Genomic DNA, 27413 nt, shown 5'->3' on the forward strand with positions numbered 1-27413 from the left:
ATTGACCCTTTGATCATTATGAAATGTTCTCCTTTGTCTCTAGTAATACTCATTTTCTTCTTTGTTGTTGTTCTGAATCTAAGTCCTATTCATTGTTTTTATTTTCTTTTCTTTTATTATTTTTAATTGACAAATAAAAATTATACATATTGATAGTGTGCAACATGATGTTTTGGTGTATGCATGTGGAACAGCTAAATCAAACTAAATTTTTTTTTTTTGAGACAGAGTTTCACTCTCTTGCCCAGACTAGAGTGCCGTGGCATCAGCCTAGCTCACAGCAACCTCAAACTCCTGGGCTCAAGCGATCCTCCTGCCTCAGTCTCCCAGGTAGCTGGGACTATAGGCATGCGCCACCATGCCCGGCTAATTTTTTCTATTTTTAGTTGTTTGGCCAATTTCTTTCTATTTTTAGTAGAGACGCGGTCTCGCTCTTGCTCAGGCTGGTCTCGAACTCCTAATCTCAAGCAGTCCACCCGCCTCGGCCTCCCAGAGTGCTAGGATTACAGGCGTGAGCCACCGCGTCTGGCCTAAATCAAACTAACTAACACACCCATTACCTCACATACTTATCATTTTTCTATAGTGAGATCATTTAAATCTACTCTCTTAGCAATTTTCAAGTGTGTAATACATCGTTATTAACTATAGTCACCTTGCTGCACAATGAACTTATTTCTTTGTCTAACTGAAATGTGTATCCTTTGACCAACATCCCCCAAAATGCACATTTTACTCTCTGCTTCTATGAATTCGACTTTTTTAGATTCCAGATGTAAGTGAGATCGTCTAGTAGTTGTCTTTCCAGGCCTGACTTATTCCACTAAAGATAAGTCCTTCAAGTCTCTCCATGTTGCCAAAAATGGCAGGATTTCCTTCTTTTTATGGCTAAATAGTATCCCACTGTGTATACACACCACACTGCCGTTATCCGTCCATCGGCTGACGGACTCTGGGGTTGACTCCCTGTCCTGGCTGTTGTGAGCACAGCTGCAGTGAACGTGGGTGTGCAGGTGTCTCTCTGACCTACTGACCCCTTTCCTTTGGGTATATACTGAGGACAGCCTCACTGGGACGATGCCTAATGGAGCCGGGGGGCCGAGGCCACCACAGAGAATCTCCACGAGGGCAATGTCTAGTGGAGTGGTGAGAGGAACGTCACCTCCAAGACCCCAACACAGCAGAGCCACCAGCAGGCAACTTCAGCCTGGGGGAGTCACAGGCACAGGACTCCCAGGGTCTTTGGGGGAGCGTCCTTTGGCCACAAGATGAAGGGGGCTGGGGACAGCGGAGGTGCCCAGTGTAGAGACCAGCCAGTGTCTCTACCAGTGTCACAGCGCCACGAAGAACGCTCCAGACCACAGTCTCAGGCTGAAGGAGGAAGGGAGACTCTTTTCCTTTCAAAGAGCTCCCATACCTCTCCAAACCTCTGTATTTATTGCAGAGAAAGGCATTCAAGGCCAAAGCAAAGAACATACAGGTAGAATGTTTGGAAAGAACATATAGATAAAATCTCTGGTGCCAGTAAACACATTATTCTAAAGGAATCTAGTTAGTGATATGCAACATATCCATGTTTATCTTGGGATTCCTTGTGACTCCTTAAGGCTATAAAGAAAAGGGTAGGGGCCCAACGTCAGCCACACCCCCTGCATTCCACAGCCTGCTGTATACAGCCTGCTGGTAAGTGTTCATGTCCCAAGTCCTGCTTGCAGGACTGTCAGATTCCCACCTTCCTCACAGTCCCTCTACCCAGGCCTTTGTGCCTTTTCTAATATCTTCTACACCCAGGCTGATGAAAAGACCAGTGTAGTGAGGAGGTCGAGGGAATGATGAGGGGAAACTGCATGGAAGTGATAAAAACAAAACTGTCTAGGATGGGGCTAGGTGAGAAGGGCACTCAGGATGCATGTAGGAGCGGCTGGCACAGGTGAGTCGGGATTGCGTCGTGCACATCTATCTATAGACTGTTCTTCCAGGAGTGCGGGGGGAGAGAGGACCAGAGAAAGGACAGTGGCTTCAAGGAGTGGCAGGACTGAAAGATGGCTGCAGATTTCTAGAACAGGAGGGAAGCGGGCATGCTGGCTGATGAAGGACAGAGGGATAGAGTCCTATGGAGAGAAACAGGCCGGGCACGGTGGCTCACGCCTGTAATCCCAGCACTCTGGGAGGCCGAGGCGGGAGGATTGCTTGAGGTCAGGAGTTCAAGACCAGCCTAAGCAAGAGCAAGACCCCATCTCTACTAAATATAGAAAAAATTAGCCAGGCGTGGTGGTGCACCTATAATCCCAGCTACTCAGGAGGCTGAGGCAGGAGGATCCCTTGAGCCCAAGAGTTTGAGGTTACAGTGAGCTAGGCTGATACCACGGCACTGTAGCCCAGGTGACAGAGTGAGACTCCATCTCAAAAAAAAAAAAAAAAAGAGTCCTATGGAAACAAACAGAATGAAGATTTGGTCAAAAATCTAAACAGGTCATGAATCACAAAGTAGAAATGCTTTTGAGGTTAGAAGAACACTACATTTTTTAAGCAATAAGGATTTCATCCCTTAAAAGTCCAAATATCTCTGTAAACTTGCAATAATAGTTGCATATTTTTAATCCTTTTCTCGGAATATCTTTAACGCTCACTGCAGCTATGAGCATTCAGATGGAAATTGCTGTATTTCCTCTGAAATCAGTACGCTTTGAGCTGTTTTGGTATCCGCCATGTTTAATATCACTGGCTTCACAATGTACAGATGTAAATATATGAACAGTCTCACATTTTCCTACTAGGCCATTGACCAGATGGCCAAGTTACTAATACATGGTTTAACGCAGCACTGCAGCCATCTGAGAACATGCACCCAACCTCTGAGTAATCACCAGCCACGCTTGGGGTCCGGCAACCACACGGCAACCCAAGAAGCAGGTTGTTTGTTATAAACCTCAAAGCCCCATACTTGGCCCAATGGAGACATCCCCTATTCAGAGCACTTGCAAATCAAGACCACTGTGGTGGAACTGAGAGACCTTCAGTGGCCCATAGCCCGTGAAAAGGCCTTGGAGGTGCCCCAGGCCCTGCCTGGCCCACGGGCCCCACCACAGGCCAGCTCTGGACCAGTCCCCAGGGCCTGTGCCTAGTAGACAGGGTGGGCCAGGGCCTCTGTCCAGGTGCAGTAGCTCTTGAAGTTGGAGTCATCGTGGGACCAATGAGAGAAACTCAACCTCTTCTGGGGCCAGCCCAAAACCCATCTGAAAGGCCAGGCCTGCCTAAAGGAAGGGGTTTCTCTTGGCTGGCTAGGCTGGCACAAAGCGTCTGCCATTGGAGTTATCAGCCAGGCCTAGCGGGTGAAGCCATCTGGATTCCAGCTTGGTGCAAGGGCTGTACACTCTGTGTGCCCTGCGACAGTGCCTGGCACTCGGCAACTCCTGGCTGTGCCTCTGCTCAGTCAGAGGAGTTGACACCTCAGAAGACAGGCTTCCAAATACCATTGTCCTGTCAAAAGCACAGTTCTGTGGCCAGTTCTCCAACTTCCGTTGCGTCTTACTCTTAACCAAACAACAGCCAAGATCCTTGGTCTGACGTGCGCTGAGCCGCAGCCCAAACAACCTGGAATTTCCTGGCCATACCACCTGAGGGTAGAACCTAGAGCCTTGCTCTGCGGAGCCGCCTGCAGTTTTAAAATTGGCACAGCAGGAAGCAGGTTCTTGACAAAGACTCTTGTATTCAGACAAAAGGGCTAAGTGTCCGGAGAGCCAGGTGAAAAATTCACAGGACCTGTGATCAGGGCACACCAGCAGAACTTGGACAGATCAAAAGTCAACAGCCTCATCTGACGTCGGTCTGGCTGGCCTGGTTCCAACTGGCCTGGCAAAGTCTGGCCCCCGTGCCAAGCCCGTCCATGGTGACTCAAGAAGCCGAGACCAGCTGAGGCAGGGAGTCCAGTCCTGTGGGGCCGTCTCCCTCCCTGCAAGGCTGTGCCCAGTCTCCAGGGTCCCCAGGGCTTCTGTTCCTTCTGGGTGATTGCAGCTGTGAGGGCCCCAGAACCTTGGCACTGCCTGTGTTCTCAGGCCAGAGAAGACCCCACGTGCATGCAGACTCTCTTCTCAGAGAGTCACACCAGCCTCGGTGTGTGACCGAGGTCAGATCAGCCAGCTGGCCCTGCAGGCTCACAGGAAAAGCAGAACGTGGCCACACAAAGCTGCGTCTGTCTCCTCCTCCCTGGTGGTCCAACCCTGTTATATTTAATGTCCAGGAACCTCGATGTCCTTGTTTATAAAACAGGCCTTCTTTCTAGGCCTATTTTGAGAATGATATCGAAGGGTGGCAGAATGTGCCATCCCAAAATATGCCACTTTGGCATAAGGAGTATTTTGAGCTAAAAGCACTTTAAAAAAACACAGCACGTATAAGAAGGGCCATCTGACCCCGCCCCCACCACCACTCACCACTTTTCTTCCCAAACACAGGAGACAAACTCCCATATGAAAGGCACCCTCCCTGCGCCAGGAGGAGAGAAACATTCCTATCACCAGGAATGGGGAGTCAGGCCAAGAGAATTCTGTACAAACAGACTTTGTTAAAATAACTCTTCTCTTCCTTTGCTCTTCCCACATATCTTAGTTACTTTTTTGCAATTGCCTCTTTGTTCAGCCTCGTATATAAATAAGCACATGGCCTTTGCCACTTCTTTGGGTCTTTGCTTTCCAGTAGGGGCTCCGTGTACGTGTAAAAATCTGTGCTTTTCTCCCGTATGTTGATCCTTCTTATGTCAATTTAATTCCCAGGCCAGCCAGGGACCTGAAGAGGACAGAGGTAACGTTCTGCCTGCCCTACAATATGAAATGACAAATCCCAAAGCGTCCAGACTTGTCTAGCGCGCTGTGGGGACTCAACAACCACCGGTTCCCATCTCTTCTGGTTAATGGCAGCGGCTCCCTCCTAGGACGGAATGCAGGTGACAGGGACTCACTAATGCATCCACAAGTGGCAGTGAAGATGCAGGAAGGAGAGGGAGGTTTCGTTTATATTGTTTGTTCTTTTTCCAAATAAGCAAAACTGACATTCCTGGCTCTTAAAATCATCATTTCCTACACGTAACTCTACTGAACTGGCTTCATTGCAAACCTTTTACTTCTACTCTCTTACAGGTCTGTGACAGCGAAACCAGAGGCAGCATGGATGAATCTCCAGGTGACACTGGTGGCTTTTATGAGACGTGGTTAACAGTAAGCGAAATGACGGGACTTTCTTCTCTCCTCATCTGCTTTTCAAAGGTGCCAATGAGGAGCAAGCTTGCCCTGGAATTTCGCTGAAGATAAAATATAATTTGTGGAGGGTGCTGAGACGGGCTTCTCCTTGCGGTTGTAACAGAGCGAATTTAAGCAGCACCAGATAGTTCTTGAGTTAAATAGGTCACCAGATAGAGGCTGGTGCTATTTTTCATGTTCGAAAACACTCGTGGTAATCACATCTGATGTGATGGGAGTGGACCACAAATTGGATAACCAGCACTGGGATATTCTAAAATCGGGTTATTAATTCAAGAAGCTGCACAGAATCAGACGCAAGGCACGCAAATCGAGTTCCTTCTGCCACCAAAGGCTCCTGACCCAGTCCAATCTATCGGAGCTTTTCTTGAAGCCTGACTTACCAGGCAAAGCCCAGGGCGGAGCCCGTCCTTCTTCCCTCGGAAACCAGGACTCCAGGCCATCGTCGATGTGCTCCTTCTCCTTCTCCTTCCATCTTTTTCCACATGCTCCTCCTTTCTGCCCTTCTCCCAGCCCAGACTAAGACTGCAAGACTTGAACACAAATCAAAAATGAGTCTCCATTGGCCTGAAAAGGAGGACAGTAAGAACTTAAAGGTAACCATTTGTCTCAGTCCATCCTGTGCTTCCGTAACAGAATACCCGAGACTGGGTAACTTACAATGCACAGAAATTGCGGGTGTGCAGCCGGGGCCGAGGAACCCCAGCGAGCTGGCCTTGTGCAGAGTGGGCGGCGGGTGGGCGGGAGCACCACCTCAAAGCACTGGAACTCCTGGTCTGACCTGTGGTCAGATGGTCGCCTGGTCTGTTACGATGACCAGACTCAGCAGAGTGACCAGGATAAGGCCCACATGCCAGAGGACCACGTCAACATCCACAGGGCACGAATGCTGGGGTATCAATCTTGTTTATCTTTTTGAAGAACAAACTTTTCATTTCATTGATCCTTTGTTTTTGTTTGTTTTTTTTGTCTCTATTTCGTTAAGTTCTGCTCTGATCTTTCTTCCCTTCTGCTAATTTTGGGTTTGGTTTGTTCTTGCTTTTCCTGTTCCTTGAGGGGCATCATTAGAGTGTTTATTTGAAATCTTTCTACTTTTTGATGTAGGCATCTATTGCTATACACTTCCCTCATAACACTGTGTTTACTGTGTTCACAGTTTTAGTATGTTGTGTTTCCATCTTAATTTCTTCATTGACCCAATGGTCATTCAGGAACATGTTGTTTAATTTGCATGTATTTGTATAGTTTCCAAAGTTTCTCTTGGTATTGACTTCTAGTTTTATTCCATTGTGGTCTGAGAAGATAGCTGCTATGATTTCGATTTTATTTTTAATTTGTTGAGACTTGTTCTGTGTCCTAATATATGCTCTATCCTGGAGAATGTTCCTGGGCTGATGAAAAAAGAACATGTATTCTTCAGTTGTTGGATAAAATGTTCTGTAAATGTTTGTTAGGTCCATTTGGCCTAAAGTCCAGTTTCAGCCAAGTGCGGTGGCTCCTGACTGTAATCCCAGCCCTTAGGGTGGGTGAGACAGGAGGATCGCTTGAGACCAGTTCAAGACCAGCCTGGGCAACATAGCAAGACCCCACCTCTGGGGTCTTGTAAAAATTAGCTGGATGTGGTGGCATGTGCCTGTAATCCTAACTACTAGGGAGGCTGAGTCTGGAGGATGCTTAAGCCCAGGAGTTCAAAGTTACAGCGAGTATGATTGCACCACTGCACTCCAGCCTGGATGACAGAGTAAGGCCCCATCTCAAAAAAAAAAAATGAAGTCTAGTTTAAATCCAATTCGGTGTTTTTATTAATTTTCTCTCTAGATGATCCATCTACTACTGAGAGTAGGGTGTTGAAGTCCCCACACTATTTTTGTATTAGAGTCTATCTCTCTCTTTAGATCTAGTAATATTTGCTTTATGAATCTGGATGCTCCAGTGTTGAGTATATATATATATATTTAGAATTGTTATTTCCTCTTGATTGCTTGATCTCTTTATCTAATATATCTTTATATAATGACCTTCTTTGTCTCTTTTTGCTATTTTTGGTTTGAAGTCTGTTTTATCTGAATACAAGGAAAGCTACTCCTGTTCACTTTTGGTGTTTCCATTTGCATAGAATATCTTTCTTTGGCCTTAAAATTCAAATGTCTAGCTTTTTATGTCTTTACATTCTCACAACTGATGTTCTCTGTTCACATACAGACTCTTACCTTCCTTCAGTTAGAAAGCATCTGACGATACTTTGCAGGGCTGGGGCAAGGTTCTCCAGGAGGCTGCATGTGCTCTGAATCAGCATCCGGTATGTGGTGCTGTTTTTCCCACAGCCAAGATGCACACGTCCAGGAATCAAGGGGTGGCAACGGGAGTGGCACCACTCACCGTCACCCCTAGTGACCCACTAACAAAATTTTGTTTCCTGTTCCTGTGACTTTATGCTCTGCTGGCCTAAAGGTCTTCATTCCAAAGGCAAGAATGCTTTCACCACAAGACACGATGACGATTCCATTAAACTAGAAATTAAGATTGCCACCCAGTCACTTTGGGCTCCTCATGCCTGAGTCAATGGGCTAAGCAGGCAGTCATGGTGTTGGCTGGGACTGATCCTGACTACCCAGGGGAAGCTGGATGCTGCCCCACAGTGGAGGTCAGGAAGAGCACGGCAGGAACACAGGAGATTCCTCAGGGCGTCTATCAGCACTACCGTGTCCTGTGATTAAGGTCAGTGGAAAACTACAACCCAATCCAGGCAGGACTATGAATGGCCCAGCCTGGGACACTGAAGGAATGAAGGTCTGGATCACCCCACCGGGTAAAGAACCACAACCAGCTGAGGTGCTTGCTGAAGGCAAAGGGAACACAGAATGGGTAGCAGAAGGAGGTGGTTATAAGTGCCAGCTACGACCACATGACCAGTTACAGAAACGAGGACTGCCCTTGTCATGAGTAGTTCCTATTGTGTTAATACATTTCTGCGTATATATACAAGGCACACGTATTTGGTTTTGTTCCCCTTATTCCTTTATCATGTAACATAAGATTGACTTTATGTCAGTATTTAAGTATTGTTAATTATACAACATGGTATTTAAGTTATGAGATATCAGAAAAGTACCCATCACCAAGGACGTCACCTCCTCTTTTTGGAAAGAGATTAGTGCATTTTCAGTTCTACTAAATGCACTAGTTGTATCATTTTAGGTGAAACCATGACATTGTTGCCTCTATTTGGAGATTAAGTATGGTTTCAGGAGATGTATATGGGAGCCAGACTGACAAAGGGATACCTAGAGAGCTGGCAAAGCGTTACTTCTGGGTGTCTGTGAAGGCGTTTCCAGAGGAAATCAGCATGAGTCGATGGACTGAGTGGGGAGATTCTCCCTCAATGTGGGCAGGCACCATCCATCAACTGGGGGCCTGGACAGAATGGTAAGGTGGAAGCCAGGTGCAGTGGCAGGTGCCTGTAGTCCCAGCTACGCAGGAGGCTGAGGCAGGAGAATCGCTTGAGCCTAGGAGCTCGAGGCCAGCCTGGGCAAAATAATGAGACCTCTGTCTTTAAAAAAAAAAGGAAGATAAAGACAAAGGAGGAGGAGAAGGAAGAAGAAGGAAGAAAGAAAGAAGAAAAGGAAGAAAAAGAAAAGAAGAAAGAGGAAGAAGAAAAGAAAAACAAGGTGGAGAGAAGCTGAATTCTCTCTCTCCTGTAGCTGGCACACCCTTCCTCTCCTGCCCTAGGACATCCCAACTCCAGGCTCTCCAGCCTTCAGACGTCAAGACTTAACACCAGTGACCCATCTCCACTCCCCTCTTTCTCCCTGGGCTCTTGGGCCTTCAGCCTAGAACTGACAGTTACACCATCAGCTTCCCTGGTTCTGCGCCTTTTGGACTTGGACTAAGCCACGCTACTGGCAACCCAGGGTCTCCAGCTTGCAGATGGCCTGTTGTGGGACTTTTCGGCCTCCGTGACCATGTAAGCCAATTTCCCTAAGTCATGTACATAGAGAGATAATACAGTCATGCATGGCTTAACAACAGGGGTGCGTTCTGAGAAATGCGTCCTTAGGTAATTTTGCCATTGTGCAAACATCACAGAGTGTACTCACACAAATCTAGATGGCACAGCCCACTACACACCTAGGTATAGTACAGCCTATTGCTCCTGGGCTGCAAACCTTGTACAGTGTGATACCGTACTGAGTACTATAGGTAACTATAACACTATGGTAAGTATTTGTGTATCCAAACATATCTAAATGTAGAAAAAATACAGTGAACATACAGCATAAAAGATGATAAATGGTATGCCAATACAGGGGACTTACCGTGAACGAAGCTTGCCGGACTGGAAGCTGCCCTGGGTGAGACAGTGAGTGGTGAGTGAATGTGAAGGCCCAGGACATTACTGTGCACTACTACAGACTTTATAAATGCTCTACACTTAGGCTGCACTAAATTTTAAAAATATTCTATTAAGCTTAGCTTCCTGTAACTTTTTTACTTTCAAAATTTTTTAACTTTTTGACTCTTTTGTAATACCACTTAGCTTAAAACACACATTGTAGGCCGGGCACGGTGGCTCAGCCTGTAATCCTAGCACTGGGAGGCTGAGGCGGGAGGATCACTTGAGGTCAGAAGTTCAAGACCAGCCTGAGCAAGAGCAAGACCCTGTCTCTACTAAAAACAGAAAAATCAGCCGGGTGTGGCGACACATGCCTGTAGTTCCAGCTACTTGGGAGGCTGAGGCAGGAGAATTGTTTGAGCCCAGGAGTTTGAGGTTGCTGTGAGGTAGGCTGATGCCGCGGCATTCTAGCCCAGGTGACAGAGCAAGACTCTTGTCTCAAAACAAAAAATAACAACAAAAAAACCACACATTGTACAGCTGTACAGAAATATTTTCTTTCTTTTTATCATTATTCTATAAGGTTTTTTCTATTTAAAAAAAGGCTTCTTAAAAAACTTTTCTGTTAAAAACTAAGACACAAACACACACATTAGCCTAGGCCTACACAGGGTGGGATCAATACTATCAGTCTTCCACCTCCACATCTAGACCCACTGGAAGGTCTTCAGGGGCAATAACACACAGGGAGCTGCCATCTCCTATGATGGCACTGCCTCCTTCTGGAACACCTCCTGAAGGACCTGCCTGAGGCTGTTTTACAGTTCGCTTCATACACACACACACACACACACACACACACACACACGAGACATATGTAAGTAGAGGAAATGTACTTTTAACTGATGATAAAAAGCAACTACGTAATCGGTAACACAGTCGTTTACCATCACCGTCAAGTATCACGTACGGCATGTAATTGCATGTGCTGCATTCTTACGTGACTGGCAGTGCAGGTTTGCTTACACGAGCATCACCACACACGTAACGCGTTGTGCTGTGACCTCATGGTGGCCACAGTAAGATGGTGGTGGTAGTTTTCAACTCCATTATAACCTCACAGGACCGCTGTCTACATGCAGTCTGCTGGTGTGTGGCGCACGATTGTGCATATCCTATTGGTTCTCCCTGGAGGACCCTAACACGTTGGGTGCACATTGTTCATCTGTGTCATTTCTTGTTACCTTTCTATGTCTGTCCTTCTGCATCTTAGGACGTCATCTCAAGTTAGTCCTCTACATAATGGCTTTGTACTATTCATATATATATGGAGAGACAGAGAGAGAGAGAGGGAGAAATACTTTAGATTACATACTATTTGTTCTGCTCTGTACCACCACAAAATCCTAATTTTAATTCTAAAGTTGAAGTTTTGCTTCTTTCAAAATCCCCCTTTTCTATGCAATTTTCAAAATTTCCTTTCAGGTGGCTTATCTCATATATCTTCATTATTTACTTTTGGAAAAGTCAAGCATTCCTGATTTGTTTTAAATAGCTATTTCCTATAATAATAGTTCTCAATAGAATGTTCTTCCTTTGTATTTTTAATGCTGTCTCTATCCTTTATGCTGCTAGTTCTCCTCAGGTACTTCCCTTTGAATGGGAAAACTGTCCAAGCCTGACGTTTACCCATAAAAAGGATGCGAGTTCACCCTAGCTCTGTTCGAAGTCTACGAGCTCCCCACCCTCTCTGCCCACCAACACTTTCACTCCCAACACTGAGGGCTATTAACACACACCCCCTTTGCCACGTTTCTGGTATCCTGGGTTTTTTTTTTAGAAACAGGGTCTCACTATGTTGCCCAGCCTGGACTTGAACTCCTGGACTCAAGCAATCCTCCCGCCTCAGCCTCCCAAGTAGCTGGGACTGCAGGCATGTGCCTTCGCACCCGGCTTAGTAACCTAGTTGTAATGTGGCTCTGCACAAACAGCCAACCTCCCGCACCTGCTGCCTGCTTCTTATCACAAGAGGTTTATTCCTGGACAGTCTGCGGCAACTGTGATTCTTTCCTTACCAAAAGTATGAACAACTACAATGCCCAGAGTTATCTGCTTCCATGGTTTTTCCAAGATTATTCCTGATGAGAAACTGCTCCGCAGCTCTTCCACTCCTCGACACTTTCTGATGCCGAGACGCACGGTTCTGAAGGCAGCACGAGGAAGCACTGAGAGAACACAGGATGGGAGCTCCGGGGCGGCCAAAGCAGCGCCTGCTGCTCCTGCTTTCCATGTCACCAAGTCTGTGTCTTTGAGATGAGGGATACGAAGGTGTGAACATGGAAATACCATCCCGCTGTTCTTCAAAAGCATCTTTATATTTTTATTCTCATAACAACCCAACAAAGCAAGCAGAGAGAATCTTCTTCATTAAGCAGGTGAAAAACTGAAACTCAAGAAAAGTGGAAGGGAAGTGACATTCACTGCACACTTATGTGAAATAACCACCCAGTGAGTGAAGTATTGTCCCTAGTATTACCTGCCATTTACAGATGAGGAAACCAGTGCTCAGGAAACTTTAAGGCATCTGCCCGAGGTCACGTGGCCCAAAGCACTGACCTGAGATTTGACCATAGTCTGCTCTTCCAACATCACTCTCCCTTCCTTGCCACGCTCACCTTCAGCACAGGAAGGGGCTCTACCTCCAGCTGGGATCCGATCCCAAGTCTTACACTTACTTAGGGCTCTGCAAACACATTTCTGAATGGATGCAAACTTTTCTAATGAAGGAAATCCTTTGACTTCTACCACTGGATATGTTCACAAATGCACCATGCACAAGACTTCCAAAACTTTATACAAAGGAAACCAAGTTTACTCAAGGAGTTAGAAAACAGAGTATCCCTTACCCCGCCTCCAACCACCGCCAAGAAAACATAAATGGATAAGTTGTCTAAATCTATAATGTATGATTCAATAACTAAAAACGAGAAAAAAGAAAGCAGCACAGATAAGACGTATTTCTCAACTTCACCGTTTTAAAATTTATTTTAACGAATGCAGTTTAGTGTGTGGTTACTTTGGGTTTACGATGCAGTTTACATTGCTAATGGTAAGACTTTACTGTAATAGAAGTGGTCATAATCCATACAGCTAACCCTGCAAGAGAGCCCTGGGAAAGTCTGGTGAAGAGGCTAGCTGCCAGATACTTCTAAAAAGTGAGAGCACACAAATCCCTTTTTGTTTCATCTTGAGCAAATATATAACTTTGTTACCTTGTCATCAATTTTTATCCCCAAAACAAAAAACTGTAGAACTCCTAAAATATCCAGAAACTTTCCACATATTAAGAATCACCAACACGTCAACGGATATTTACCCCTAATTAACTACACTTTGCCATATTAATACATCTTGTTATCTGTAGCTTTTCAAAAATTTAACGTATTACCTTAAAATATTCAAATAATATAATACCCCCACCTAGTGGATAAGAGAAAAATGTGTGGCTTATTTCAGCTGTGAACAATACCACCATAAATAAGGAATTAAAACTACAATTAACTTTTCACAGGTTTATTCTGTTTTGTCACCCTCAAAATACACCCCCCCAAAAGAAGTAACCTAAAATACAGTGCACACTGCTCCCCTTAAAGGAACGGACAGGTAACATACATCGCAAAACATTCTTTGGGATCATGTATAAATGTTACTCTGAATCTCATTTGTTGTCATCAATTTCTTCAGTATTTCTGTGCTCTGGGGGATACTCTGGAAAAAGAGAGAAAAGCGAAGAATACAGTGAGAGCAAGAATTCAGGCAGAGGCAATGTAAACGCCCCAATCCCCACCTGTCGAGACTTAAAGAAGACAGCACCAGCGGAACCAGCGCAGTCTTTCCTTTCCTCTTCCAAACAAAAGCCAACGAGGTAACACGTGTCAGTGTGCCTTGCCCTTGCCCGAAACCCTCTGACGGCGCCCCCGGCCTCAGAAGGAAGTCTAGGCTCTAACCCAGCTCATCTTCCCCGCGTGATCTCTTCCCCCCTTGTCCGTCATACCACACTCCTCACCGCTCTCCTCAAACTTCCCACTCTGTGCTCACTGCTTCCCTCTCCACATCTAAGATTCGTCCATCTTTCAAATCTAGCTAAACTCCCCCTTTCTCTGAGAAGCCATTCCTTAAGTTAACCTCTTGCTCCCCTTGGTGTCATGCAGCACGGTGCTGTTTTCACTGTGCCGGGCACTGCGACCGACCACCTGCACCACCTCCCAGCCGTGGAGCTGACTCAGCTCTGGGAGCCCCACAGTGCGACCCTGTAGGAGGCACTCAAGGTTATTCCATGTTGCTCAACAAACAAATGGACACAATCGATGAACTAACTCAGGATAATGGATTTGGTCATTAAGAAAACAGCACTTTACAGAACGACCATCTCACCCTCCCACAAATCATCTTCAAAGCAAGAGATGAAAACAGTAAAAATGTCATTTAAATTTCCCCTTCAAAGGATATTCATAAAAGCTGAAAGTTTCCTTGAACCCTACATGACAGGTGATTTACCATTCTCAGAATAAGTGCAAAGGCTTATGAAGTGCCTGCGTGCTGCGCCCAGTCCCAGAGCAGTGAACAAGACGGCCCCAGCCCTGCCTTCAGGCCACTGGCTGCTAAATTAAGCAGGACGAGCCAATCAGCTAACTACATAAGCAAACAAAACTATTAGTTTGTACTATGAATGGGATGCTAAACAAAAAATAACTCAATGTGTCAGAAAGAGTATCCCTGACTCTAGCTAATTTGAAAGATATGCCTGAAGTATACTAAATTCGAGAGTTTTACAGATTTACTCTTCATTAATTTAACAAATAATTACTGAAAGCTTTCTTCTAAACGCCAGGTATGTGGTGAACCTGGGATACCAAAATAAAAAAACATGGTCCATTACCAAAAGGAGCTAAAAATCTCCTTAAATTAGTAAGAAACTCATTTATGAAACCTGTGAAATAAGCTAACTCCTACTAAACTTATAAAAGTCTTCTTAACATTAATGGTCACTTGAGAATAAACAGGGATGTTAAAACCTTTTTCCTTGTTATAACCTCTTTCCTTTAAATAAGTCCTTAAACTGGGGGCTGTGGACTTTCAGAAAACCTTAGAAAAAGTAGGGGAGTCCCTAAACTACCTGAAATTACAGGCAAAATATTTTGTGGATGTGTTCTAATTTTTCTAGAAAATAAGCCCACAGATATAAACTAAGGGCAGGAAACAGGTTCATTATATAATTCTCTCATCTTCACATTTCTAGTCCCCTGCAAACTTAGGTAAATAAATGTTATAATAATTTCATCCATACTAAACTCAAAAATGCCTTTTCAAAAATTATAACTTTCCAAATTAGTTACAGAAACTTCTTGAACAGTAAAACCATCTGTCCACACAGACATCTGAGAGTTAATTGCACTGCATTAATCTACTACACAAGAACAAAACATTTGTCAAGTTATGGAAGAATACATGGAAGAAACATCACAATCAAATTCAAACTGCCAGATTAGGAAGCTTTACTTTAAGAAAAAAGGATCTCCAAGTGTTGCTTACGGTTTAATTTGACACCATACATTTATGTTTGTTATTAGGTTCATTATAATAACTTAATTTAAATGAGTTAAAACCTTACCTTAACCAAACCTTTCAAGGTTCTGGAAGAAAGTATAGGCTTAAAAGCTTCAACTGTAATTAGGTCTAATTTCATCACATCAGTATAACACAAGTACAGAACTGCAGGGATCTTCCATACTTGGCAGTAACTCAGAACTATGGATATACAAGAAAAAAAACACTTAAGTTTTCTATTATATGATTTTTAAATGAAATAGCTTTAAATAATAAAGGCTGCTTTTAAAAGTAGTCATGTGTTGCCTCTTTTAATCGAGGCATTTACTGCCATTCTGAACCAATTATTATGTATATTTTCTTTCAGAACCAACTTATTTTCCTAATAATCTCCTGCTTTTGCAAACATTATATTTATTTTGCATATCCTGAACATAATGTGGAGACGATTTTAAGTAGCTGAAAGATTAAAATTTTACTGACTATAATAAACACAGTAAATACATGTAAATAACAAATAAATACATAATGCATAATGTAAAATATTTAGCCACTTCTGACTCTAGTAAACTTAACATTAAAGGCAAGAAAAAAAGTGTTATATTAACACAGTAACACTGAAAAATAAATGGCAATCTATTTTTCACCTGATGGTAGGATATAATTAGTGACAGTAATAAAAAAAATTAAGCCAATTATCAACATTCAGTATTCAGAACTTTCTATTTTGATAATTAAAACATATTTTACCAACTTTTCACATATCAACAATTTACATCTAACACTGACTTGCATTTAGAGTTATCAAAGACCAAAAAGAAACAGTGCAACTCTGAAGCATAACAGTTAAGAAACCTGAGCTGCTCATAAGGTAATTATGTGTCTGGAAAATTTTAAAACTCAAACCAAACACACTGTAGTTGTAACTACAGACACTGAGGATTAACAGCAATATATTGGTATCAATCATCATTAACAAACTACCAAAAGAGATAAAAAGATCTCTGACAGTGAAACTAGTAAGTATCAATAAAGCAATAACAAGATATAATGTAAATGTTATGAATTTTAACACCACCTGCTGCAGGAAGATCATGTACGATATTTGGTTGTTCTAGCAGTGAACAACATACAGGGTCTCTGAAATTTTGTGTTTTTAGGGCTCTCAGGAAAGGAGAAGGAAGGCTGCCAGTAGACTCTGAGGTTTTATAGTCGGTAACATGGCGAGACGTGAGAATAGTTATCTGCATGTTCTTTCTTGGACAAGAGCCAAAAACCTAAGACAAAATTGATTTCAAATTACAACAACATATAGTTTTGTTACAGAATGGAAACATTCCTCTAGTTACTCACCTAACACCACAGACAATAAGACTATATATATGCTGCAGGGATGGGAGTGTGCCACGGAGAAACAGAACACATCCTTTGCCGCCCTGACCTGGGTTTGACCTTGGTCCTGCTTTCTGGTTGGGTGACCTTCTCCAAGTCTGGGAACTAAGGTCAGCACCACCTACATCAGGGGCCTGTGATGTGAGGTAAATGAAATCACAAGAGCACCAGAGCAGTGACTACACAACTACTGTCCAGAGGAAGTGAGTCACCAGTACACACCTGACATTCATTTCCTCTCCCACCCACCAAAGATACCTGAAAAATGATTCCCATGAAACTCACTTTTTGAGTTACTATAATTGTATACAAGTTTCAATCACTCTAGACCTCAATGTCCTCTTCTATAACTTGAAGAGTCTGGATGTGATAGATTTCCAAGAACCCTTTTACCTTTTAATAAAATCTAAGGGGACATAAACAAAGAAAGCAGCTATTTTTTAAAGAAAAAAAAAAAGAGTAGATTTTAGGTTACTGCACCTTGTTTGAAAATATTTCATGAAGATATAAAAGTGGCTATTTTGCATAACAACAGAGCTAAAGATTTTATATTAAGTACCATAAGTGATTTGTAAGACTGACTTCATTGTATCATAACTTTGTAAATAAACATAAAAAGGTTAACCATATATAAGTTACCAGATATACACCATTTAAGAAATATAACATTACTCACAAAACCTATTTTTCTCCTTATAAAAACTTATAATCTGAATCCACAATACTTGAGAACTCTGTTAGATTGTGTGTAATTATCAGGATTATGTGGCTGACATGACTGAAACAGCACGTGGACCCAAAGAGTACCCGTAAGGCAAAAAAATGCTGATTAAAAATTTTGTTTTGGAAATGCATAATTTTACATTTTTTCAAGTCTAGAATATATGTTTGTTTCATAGTACAAAAATATTTCTGACATAAGTCATGCTACATAAATTAAAAATACAACAGCAACTTCCAAACCTTCTTAGAGCTGACCAGCTCCCCAGAAAATTACAGAGATACAGTGAATATAAAATCATGTATGTAATTATAAGTTGGTTAACAGATTTTCTTAAACAACTCATTTAGTGAAATACATTTAATAACTTTTAGTAAATGTGTCTAAGTGTGCCAACTTCAAATAAGGCCTCGAGGGTCTGCTTCATTTAAAAATTATATGCAACTGCCCAAATTATTATTTTTCTCTAAAATTTCTAGTCAATTTAAATTCTTCACTCAAAAATTTGTTTTATTGGGCACATACTATGTGCACAATTTCCCCCCAAAATGAAGTCTCAATCTATTCATGTCTAATGCTAAGAAAAATGAGTATAATATTTTGGAGCCTGGAGCAAGCAGCACACCTGTGCCATGCCTCCTCTCCCCATGCGTCTGCCCACCTGCATTGTCATCACTGTGGGTTTTTACCTTTGGCTGTGACATCGTTCTGTTCCATGTGGGGAGCTTATATGTCTTTCAAACAAACTATTAAAGTGAGTGGGAAGAATCCAATGGTGTTTCATACTTCTGTGACCTATAACCTTTAGCACAATGATGATTGTATTTGTTAGGTTCATCATGTTAAGTAAGTTCTTTTATTCTTTAATTCCATAACAAACTCCTATGATGGTTTTAAGAAAAAAAATTCCTCTCTCACATCAATGTTTGACTATATAGGTTTCAGTGAAAAGATACTGAACCCTTAAAAAAACACAAATCCTGTAGTCTAACCATTCAGAGGTGTTCATTTCTTACCTTTTCCAACCACTGATACTGTTGATCTTCAGCAACATAGCAACTGCACTGACAAAGGAAAACCTGAAAAGTCAAATTTCAAGTTTTTTGTTGAGTCAAATAAACTTTATACATACCCTGAAATGTCAGCATGTATTATGTGAATCCTAATATAACACTTATACAATATAAAATATTATAAAATACTTATTTTCCTGACTCTGCTATTGGCCTTTTCATTTCTTTTTACAATTTAAAAGTCAAACCACTACTGGCAATTATTATCAGAATAAAGTGCACATCAACAGAGCAACCAAGAGACTTGGCATATGAGATCCTGAGGTATACTACCAGTAGCTACTATATAAGTGATGCTTAAATTACTACTTTTCAAACATACAAGTTCTACCTACCGAAGGACTGGATTTTAGATGATAAAACACACAAAAAGCCTCTGTAGGGGACAGATGTATAGTGTCTGTTGTTCTACACCATTCATTCCAGAGTTTAGCACAACCAACTTCTTCCCAGACTCCTGAATTCATAACAAACGATGATAAAAATGCTGTGAAAAAAATTCACATTAAGTTAGTGTTTGGCTCTATACGCTGCATTTTCTATTCAATAAAAAGTAAACTCAAGTTACTCTAGTATTTCAGAGCCAAAAGTGCCATTCAAGACCCTCTACCCAATACCACCTTTTGCAGAAAAAGAAAGTGAGGCCCTCAAGAAATGAAAGGCCACACTCTTAGTAAAATAGTACTAGAGCCAGGAATTGAGAAGACAAGTTTGTAGACAAGACTTTTTACCATACTCTCACAGTGTAACACTCTTCTAAAAAATTTAGGCCAGTATAACTTTACAAAAATGAGTCAATAATTATTTACCATGTATACTATGTTCTACAAGCATTAAGAGTATCTCAATACAGCAATAAGCTTAACTGGGATTCCCCAACGCTCTCCTAAGAACCTGTGAATCCCCTAAAAATATAAAAGTCTATGGGTATACTTGTGCATGTACATTGTCCTAGCTGAACTCTATATACTGTTTTAACTTTCACCCACCAAGTGAATAAACACGTGCAAAGACCTCAGAACTTAAGTGCTCAAAAATGTTGGCGATTATTATCATTTTTAGAGTTCTCATTATGTTCTCAAAGAAGTCTACTAACTCACAAACATCTAAGTAAACCTGGATACCTCAACACACTAGAAACAGTTCTTTTGAGGTGCAAGTTTCTGAAGCCAAGAACATTTTCCTTAAATCTTATTTTTTAAGCTTATTAAAAAGATGGTACATGATCAGGAGATATATTTTACTCAGAAACAAAGTTACTCTACTGCGACTTCTTTTATATTGATTTTTTTTTTTTGGCCTTTGAACCATATTTTTTTTCCAAAGTCTTACAAGGGTACAAATATTTTTGGTTACATGGATCACTTTTATAACGCTTGAGTCATGGCTGTGTGTGCCTGTCACTCAGATAGTGTTCACTATACCCATTAGGTAGGTTTTTGCCCATATCCTCCTCCCTCCTGGTTTGTAACTTCTTTTTTAAAGTAATAAACACTTGAAATTTTTTATGACGGAAGGAAATAATAACTTCATATTTTGTTCTTTCAACAAAATGTCTGGTCTTCTGCATCTTCACTTACCTACTGCATTATTTCCTATAGCAATTATAAACTTGGAGCAAGGATATTTTTCTAGCAGAGAAACTTCCAAAGATGTTTTTGTCTGTCTTCGAAGGAGCCGCACCTCCCTAATACAAGAAACAAGATGAAACTAAAGCAACTTAAACATAATTAGTATCATATTATGACAAAAGGGCCCTATGGGTATGATTCTGTAATAGGTAAAACATTCACTTTAATTTTATGAAGAACATAATTACAATCCTTTAAAAAATGGATTCAGGCAATGATAACCAACAGATGAAACTATTGCATGTTAAATGAAATTAGACATCTCATTTCATTTAGAGCAGCCTCCCTCCTCTTTTATCCCTGCTGACAGACTGGTTGTCCTGTCCTGTGTCCCACTCTGGATTTGTGTGATAGCTTCCTTGTGGTATCATTTAACATGTGTCCATCATTTGCATTTCCTGTAAAAGAATGTTTATTTTGGAGGCTTGGTCAGATTCACATTCAATATTTTGTCGGCAAGAATGCTTTGAAGTGGTACTTTCTGTTTCTTATTGCATTTCATGCCCAGTGGGATGCTAAGGGTGACTGATCAGCGGGTCAGGTGACAGTTCCCCATAAACTCTGCACTCAAGTTGAAACCGAGACTACGGACATGCTAAAGGAAGCCTTGGAGGCAGTATTTTTAAAGGACAAATCTGAAGCCAACTCCCCCACAACGGCTTCAGACTCACGATCCCACCGAAACACGAGCAGAGGGAGCGAGCACCGCGCACACCGAACACACCTAGGGGTGGCGCCGACGCCTCGAGGATGCGCGGAGAGCCGGGGCGGGCGGGCACCTGCCTCGCGTGCTGTGTCCCGGGCGGGGCCGCGGACAGGCGGCGGCCGCGGACGGCCGCTCGGGGCTCGCGCTGCGAAGGCCGCGCAGCTTCCTCGGCCTCGGGCTCGGGCTCCGTCGGGGCGGCGGAGCCCCCGCACTTTGCTCCGGCGGGAGGCCGGGCGCCGGGGGCCGGTCAGGCCCGAGCGCGCCGCCGGCGGCTTCCCGCGCCCAGATGCCTCACCTCTTCCGAGCCAGCTGCCGGCGGACCTCCCTGTCCTCGGGTGTCTCCCGCCTCCCCTCCTCCTCCTCGTCTTCGTCCTCGGTCCCGGCTCGGCACGGCGCCTTCACCACCTCTCCGAAGAACGTGGCCGCCATAGCCTCCCCCTGACTTGCCCGCCCCAACTGCGGCGCCGGGGGATTGCGCACGCGCCCCTGGGCGGGGCCCCGCCCACATGACGGCCACTCCCCCCGCACGACTAGCGCGCGCCGCCGCGCGCCCCTGCACCACGCCGGACCCCTGTGGCCGCGGAATCCCAGCTCCTTTTCACCCCGTGTGAGCCCCGCGGGGAGAGCGAGACACAGGCGGACTGCGGGCTAGAAGGGCAGGAAGCGAGCTGGAGGGCGGGTTCCGTGGGGGCCGGGCGGGGCCTCTTATCCCTGCAGGTAACTGACCCGGGAAACGGAGGGACTGAGCCACCTTCTCCCCCAGTCTGGAGCGCTTTGGAAAGAGTACAAATCGCAGGCCTTTCCCGCCTTCTCTCCGTTTCCCTTCTCCTTCTTTAGGAGTGACGGGGTGAACTTTGCTCTTAAGCACCTTCAAACATCGACGACCCAGGTAGGTGGCGGCCCTGGGGTTCTGCTGAGGGCTCACAGGCCGATGAGGGCGAACAGCTGCACCTGGCGCCCCGCGGCCCTGCGCCGATGTAGGGGCTAGGCGTGTCCTGGGGACAGTGGACACAGTGCGGATGAAAGGGGGCAGGAAGAAATACAGTGCTTCGTGGTGGTATAAAACTGAGACCTTTACTCTGGCAATAGGAATTCACATTTCAAAAGCTGATGATTGTCAAGCTTATCTAAAAAACATTGTTATGAGAATGTAAAAATAGTTTGCTCTTTTTTAAACTTGGCCATTTGTAATACAAAGACGTTTTTAAATAGCCTTTCATTAATAAGTGATTGTTTCTGCATTGGTTTTCTTTAAAATGTGTTGGAAGGCAGAGTTCAAGGAGCACTAGCCCAAGCTAAAGGGGAAAACTACCATAACTTAACTGAAAATGAAAATAACCAGTACTGCAATAAGAAAAGAGTTTCCTATTTAGTTGTGCTGAAATACATAGCATTGCCTGCATTTGGGGAATTTGTCAGTAGTCGCAAAGGTAAATTCTACTACGGGGTTAGAGGGAGCCTCTTGAGATTTGGGGGGGGAACCTCAAAGTTGCTAGAAACATCTTGTTTTAAGATGTGGAGAAATAATGATCCACAAAATCACTTACATAAAATCAGTATTTAGCAATTTTACACATCTATTGCAGAAAAAAAAATGTTTGGGTTTGGGTTTTGAAACAAAATTTGAACATTTAAGAATAAACAAATTAAGACCAAATTGCTAGCCAGTAAGAGCTTAGGAAACTTTGGGTATCCTTAATGAGACAGAATATACCAGATTAACAATACGATATTTTAAAACTACATTAGGACTCCCGGGTTAATTGGTCTAATATAATAATTGCAGAATAAAAAGGTTGTTTGGGCATCACTTGTCTTAGTCTTTTGTTAAATAATTTGCCATTTTTACCAGTAAGATCTTCAATTTGATTTCACAGTTCCATTATGAAGAAATATTTCTGCAAAGCTGATTAAAATTAGAGTAAATAGTAGGTAATGATAATACATTTGGCCATGATTTAAATTCTGCATACATTTCAGAGAGAACAGTTTTACAAGGATGTTAAATTTTAAACAAATGCTTATTTCATGCAGTTACAGTAAATTTAGGCCAGGCACTTAGAAAAATAAAGGCAAATATATGTTCAAATTAAACACTAAGCCAGAACAGGGATTCCATTATAAAAAACTGATGATACAATCGCAAATACTAACAGAAATTAACCCCACCACAGTAAATTATAAATTCAAAGCTTAAATTCTTTCATTACACTGAAATTGCCAAAAAACTTTGCATAAAATAGTCTTCACTGAGACTTAAATATTTTCACTTTATGGTATTTGTTGATATAGTATACCCAACAAGAAATTTCTATTGTAAATTAAGTGTAAATTTAGAACTGGAAATAAGTTTAAGCATTTCATTAGAACTCAAAAATCAGACCCCATGCATCTAAAAGTAATAGTTTATTAGGAATTCTCCCCTTTCTCACCTGTACTAGTAACACAAGATACTGGGGAGCAGTATTTCAGATGAAAGTATACTACAAAGAGAGCAAAGGACACAGACTCTGTAGGTTAGAATATTCTGGCTTATGCGCTAAAAAAAAAAAAAAAGAAAGAAAATCCACACAAATAAAACCTTTTTTAAAACAGACATGCAACCACACACAAATTTCTCAAGTAATCTAGACACTTGGTCCATCTGTATAACCAAAAAATATGCATTAGACTTAATAAAAAAGGAATAGAAACCTTTAGGTTTCTATAGTTTACTTTTTCAGATTTATACATGCAAATCATATATTAATATTCACAGATTTTAAATGGGAAAACTTGCTATTTTTTTCCAATAACACGTTACTATGTTATAAAGATTTGACAATACATTCATTTAATCTTAATTTCAACACATACCTATTAACAAATTAAACCTCATTGCAAATAAATTCTTTATTTGTGCCACGACCAGGTTTTCTAATCCTAGCAAAGGCCACAGTGAAATGGACCAGACATGCTGCCATTAAAGTATGTTGGGATGAGACTGCAGTAAATTTGCTCAAAGTGTTCAAGTTCTAACTTTTAAGGTGCTATAGAGAAATGAGAGGATTTCACTGTATCATCTAAAAATATGACTGTTTTGATCTTAAGTTATACTTTCTATTTTCTAAGACCTGCCTCTTAGTGAGGCACATTTTGGCATTTCTGTAAATGCTGCTACGTAAAAGTAGAAATAAGGAAAAGCTGTCACATTCATACCTTTCATAGAAAAATATATATTCCCTGAATTAGTCATATCAAGTGGTCATCATTATGAATTCCAGTATTATAAACAAAATAAGACATTAATGGACTTTCTCTAATTGCCCATTTCCAACACTACTTCAGAACTCAATATCCCCATCCTTGAATCCCCTGGTCCTTCTAGTTTAAATTGTTTTTGACCTTTGGGATGTGAATTATAGGGACTGGATCTGGATAAAGTTTTTGCTTCACTCAAAAGTCAAATAGGCTCACTGCACTTCCTTTGAAAATATGCCCAATTTTTTTTCCTTCTGATTTCAGTAATGACACCATAGTCATGATGCTAAATTTTTATACTCTAATGGAGAACCCTTAAAATTAGCATCAGGTTGAGATTTTGACATCTTTTCAGTCCTTGGCGTTTTCCCTACATACCCTGTACACTTCCCATTATTTTCTTCTTCTAAGGAATCAAGAGATTTCTTCAAGGCCCTTGCTTTCTGAAAAGAAACAGTAATCTTATAGCAAGCCATGTGTCCTTTCTTTCCACCTCTCCAACTACAGGCTCCACAATCTATTTCCTCCTCAAAATTCCCCGTAGTGCTGTCGGTACAAGAGCTGATGGGGAGGAAGCCTTCCTCCCACTTTGACCCACTGGATTATGGCTTTTAGAAAATTCCTTGAAAGATGCCAATAAGGAATTGACTTTAGAGCTAGGAGCAGAATGCAACTGCCAGTTTACTTGTGGCCCGATTGTTTTCAGACACCACTTCTACATTCTCATAGTCGCTATTGTGCTTTTTCTTTCCAGGATCTGAACCGTCTTAAAAAAAGCTTTTTGGTATTAATATCTTCTAGCTCTTTTTCACTTTCAGAATTTACAGTTGTATCATCCTCTTTATAAACATTCAGTAATTTTTTCTTAGCCGCAGCAGAAGCATTTCGATGGGGCAGTTTTCTGCTACTCTTCCTAATCCAGACATTTTCTGGTCCTGAAATCGTTTCTTTTAGATTACTCATTATCTTTATTTTATTTGCAGCAACAGTAGCACATCTGCGGGGAACTCTCTCAGGTACCATTTTTGCTTTCAGAGTTTCACTAGGCATTTGCACTGCATCCTTCTCATTATGCATACATGTTCTCATTTTTGTATTGGGTTCTCTGTCTCTAGGAACAGATTCTGAAAAATGAGTGAAAGTTCATGTAAATGCAAAAATCTTGTAACACAAGATTTTACTACTACTTACATTCCTCAACGACATATACCTAAATTTTAAAACATTGCTAAGTTAAAAATTGTAAGTGATAATACTAAAGCTTTTTGACATTGATATAACCTTACATTTCCTTATCTGCAATCTATAATAACTGTCACTTAAAACAGATTTGCTAAGAATGGGATTAAAAATTCCCTCAGCGTCATAAAACCACTCATCTAAAACCACATTAAAATCCAAATTTTTACAATAGAACCATATATGCTTTAAATTTTTGGTATCATTTCTAACCCTCTAACTACTTTAAAATAGTTAATAGAAGTTCTGAAATAATTTCTTTAGAAACTGAACACAAAGAAAATGCTATCATGACTGATGACACAGCATCAGCTCTGGCTTCAAAAGATCCTTAAGGTTTTAATTCCAAGACCAGTATTTCCTTTATTCCAAAAATTGGTAATTTGTAGACAAAAAGAATGTGTAAGTTGATTTTATATAACTGAAATGTGACATTAATCTTAGATTTGTTGCTTCAAATATTTCAGCATTTTTATAACCAATTATTAAATCTTAATTTTGTTATTCAGATATTTTCTGACCTAGCTATGTGCCACACACAGGATTAGGATAAAGATTCTAAAAATAATTATATACATAGTTGCTTTAAGGAACTAAAAAATACAGAGTGCTCTGAGAATATGGACTGGAAACCTAACCTAGCACCCTAAGGGATCAAGGTAGGCTTCCTCGAAGGAAGTGTTTAGAGCTAAAAATTGTGAAGGGATTTGCCAGCCAAAAGGCAGAACAAAAAGCACTCTGGAGAGGTTAAGTCCTTCACGCAAACTGAGGCAGTTTTTCAGAGGGTGGCATGAGATCACACTGGAGTTGTACAGAGGAACCCCATGATGCGAGACCTACTACTCCATGTTTACCAAACTTAGGAGAGCTCAAATATTTATTTTTGCCAATGTCTCAAAGCCAGATTGCACAAATTGCACAAACAAGTCTAATTAGTACTCTTCCAGAACAGAAGTGGCATTTCTTGTATGCATCTGAAGTTCACTAGCCCCTGAACTTTAGGTATTATCTGTTGACAAGCTAGTCTTGCAGCCATGGAGAGCCAAATTATCTAAAACTGCCTTGGTACACAAGAGTCTTGATGGGAGAGTTTAAGATTCCACCTGAAGTTTCCAGGCATTTTTCAGTCAATAAAGACAGCGCTGTAGATCACTAAAATAACCACAAGTGATGTCTTGCATGATACATTAGACTTCTGAGGACTCCACCATATTCTTTTCTTTACTGCTAAGTATTAGAAAATATGGGATTTTTTTTGGTCAGGTACTATCAAAAACAGTTATTCTGTAGTTTTTTCTTTTACAGTGACATTTACCCTTCTGTTACCAAACTGATGAAAGGGCAAATGAGTACAAGTAAGAACTGCTTCTGTGGACATGTTCATGTAGCCTGAATTATGAGGAAGTCCTCTACCCTCACAATGAAAGCCCTTCAGATTTTCCCGTGAAGTCTGTGAAACTGAGCTTTCCCTAGGATCACTCAGAGCAACTCCACAACACACACCAGTCCTTTTTGCCAGTTAACTTTTGTGAGTCACATGCTTTTGCAGTGAAATTCTAAGGACACCATGTTTTGTTCAGTGTAAGTCACCAGGCATTGTAAATGGCATTTTAGTAGGCTAAGATCATCATCATAGCATTACTGCCATGCAGCATGCCCTTCTCACCTCCTTTGGGCGGGCTCTGTGGGAAGAGAAGTGACTTAAAGTACACTGTCTACCACTTCAAAGGCTTTTTTTCTTAGGAATTTAAAAATCATAAACTAGTAACTCCAACAAATCAACTCTATATCCAAATAAGTCTTTAACATACTAAATCAATGTTAGGCAAATGCTACAATATAAATTAATATACTACAAAAAGTAAATGCAACAACTTTAAATATATAATAAAATTAAGGTGAAATTTGTAATTCATTATGAGAATAAACTATTATCTACTATCTGCACCATTTGCATGTTGAAAAAACATTAGACAACCAGTTTATCCCCAACAACATATGCATCCAGTTGAATCATATAAATAAAATCCTATTTCAGCTAAACATTTGTAACAAAATGATTTAAGTTGATGCAATTATGGAAGTACCTATACTGACAATCTAGCAGTACTAGCTCTAAGACATTTGATATGTTTACTTGTAATCTAGAATAAAGGAAAAGATTATGCAAAAAAAAAAAAACTAAAAATAGGTTTTTAAAAATATTTTTTAAAGGA

The 27413-nt window shown here is 41.6% G+C and overlaps 2 protein-coding genes across 2 annotated transcripts in view; both read right to left on the reverse strand.

Moving 5' to 3' along the window:
• Positions 1 to 13150: 13150 nt before the first annotated feature.
• PSMG1 (proteasome (prosome, macropain) assembly chaperone 1) lies at positions 13151 to 21213 on the reverse strand. Its single transcript, XM_012640119.1, has 7 exons — positions 21014 to 21213; positions 19962 to 20068; positions 18717 to 18868; positions 18325 to 18387; positions 16274 to 16472; positions 15260 to 15396; positions 13151 to 13356 (listed from the first exon to the last, which is right to left on the reverse strand). The coding sequence occupies exons 1-7, from the start codon at positions 21145 to 21147 to the stop codon at positions 13282 to 13284; spliced, it is 867 nt and encodes a 288-aa protein (XP_012495573.1). The 5' UTR covers positions 21148 to 21213; the 3' UTR covers positions 13151 to 13281.
• A 3477-nt stretch (positions 21214 to 24690) lies between these two features.
• The window catches only part of LOC105806862 (bromodomain and WD repeat-containing protein 1-like), a 61077-nt gene continuing 58354 nt past the window's right edge, over positions 24691 to 27413 (reverse strand). Inside the window, exon 20 of the mRNA XM_012640074.1 lies at positions 24691 to 25082. Coding sequence (XP_012495528.1) covers positions 24691 to 25082 — 392 coding nt within the window. The remainder of the gene's footprint in view (positions 25083 to 27413) is intronic.

This window comes from Propithecus coquereli, unplaced genomic scaffold (assembly GCF_000956105.1).
Source record: "Propithecus coquereli isolate 6110/MARCELLA unplaced genomic scaffold, Pcoq_1.0 Scaffold148, whole genome shotgun sequence".
Taxonomy (NCBI): Eukaryota; Metazoa; Chordata; class Mammalia; order Primates; family Indriidae; genus Propithecus; species Propithecus coquereli.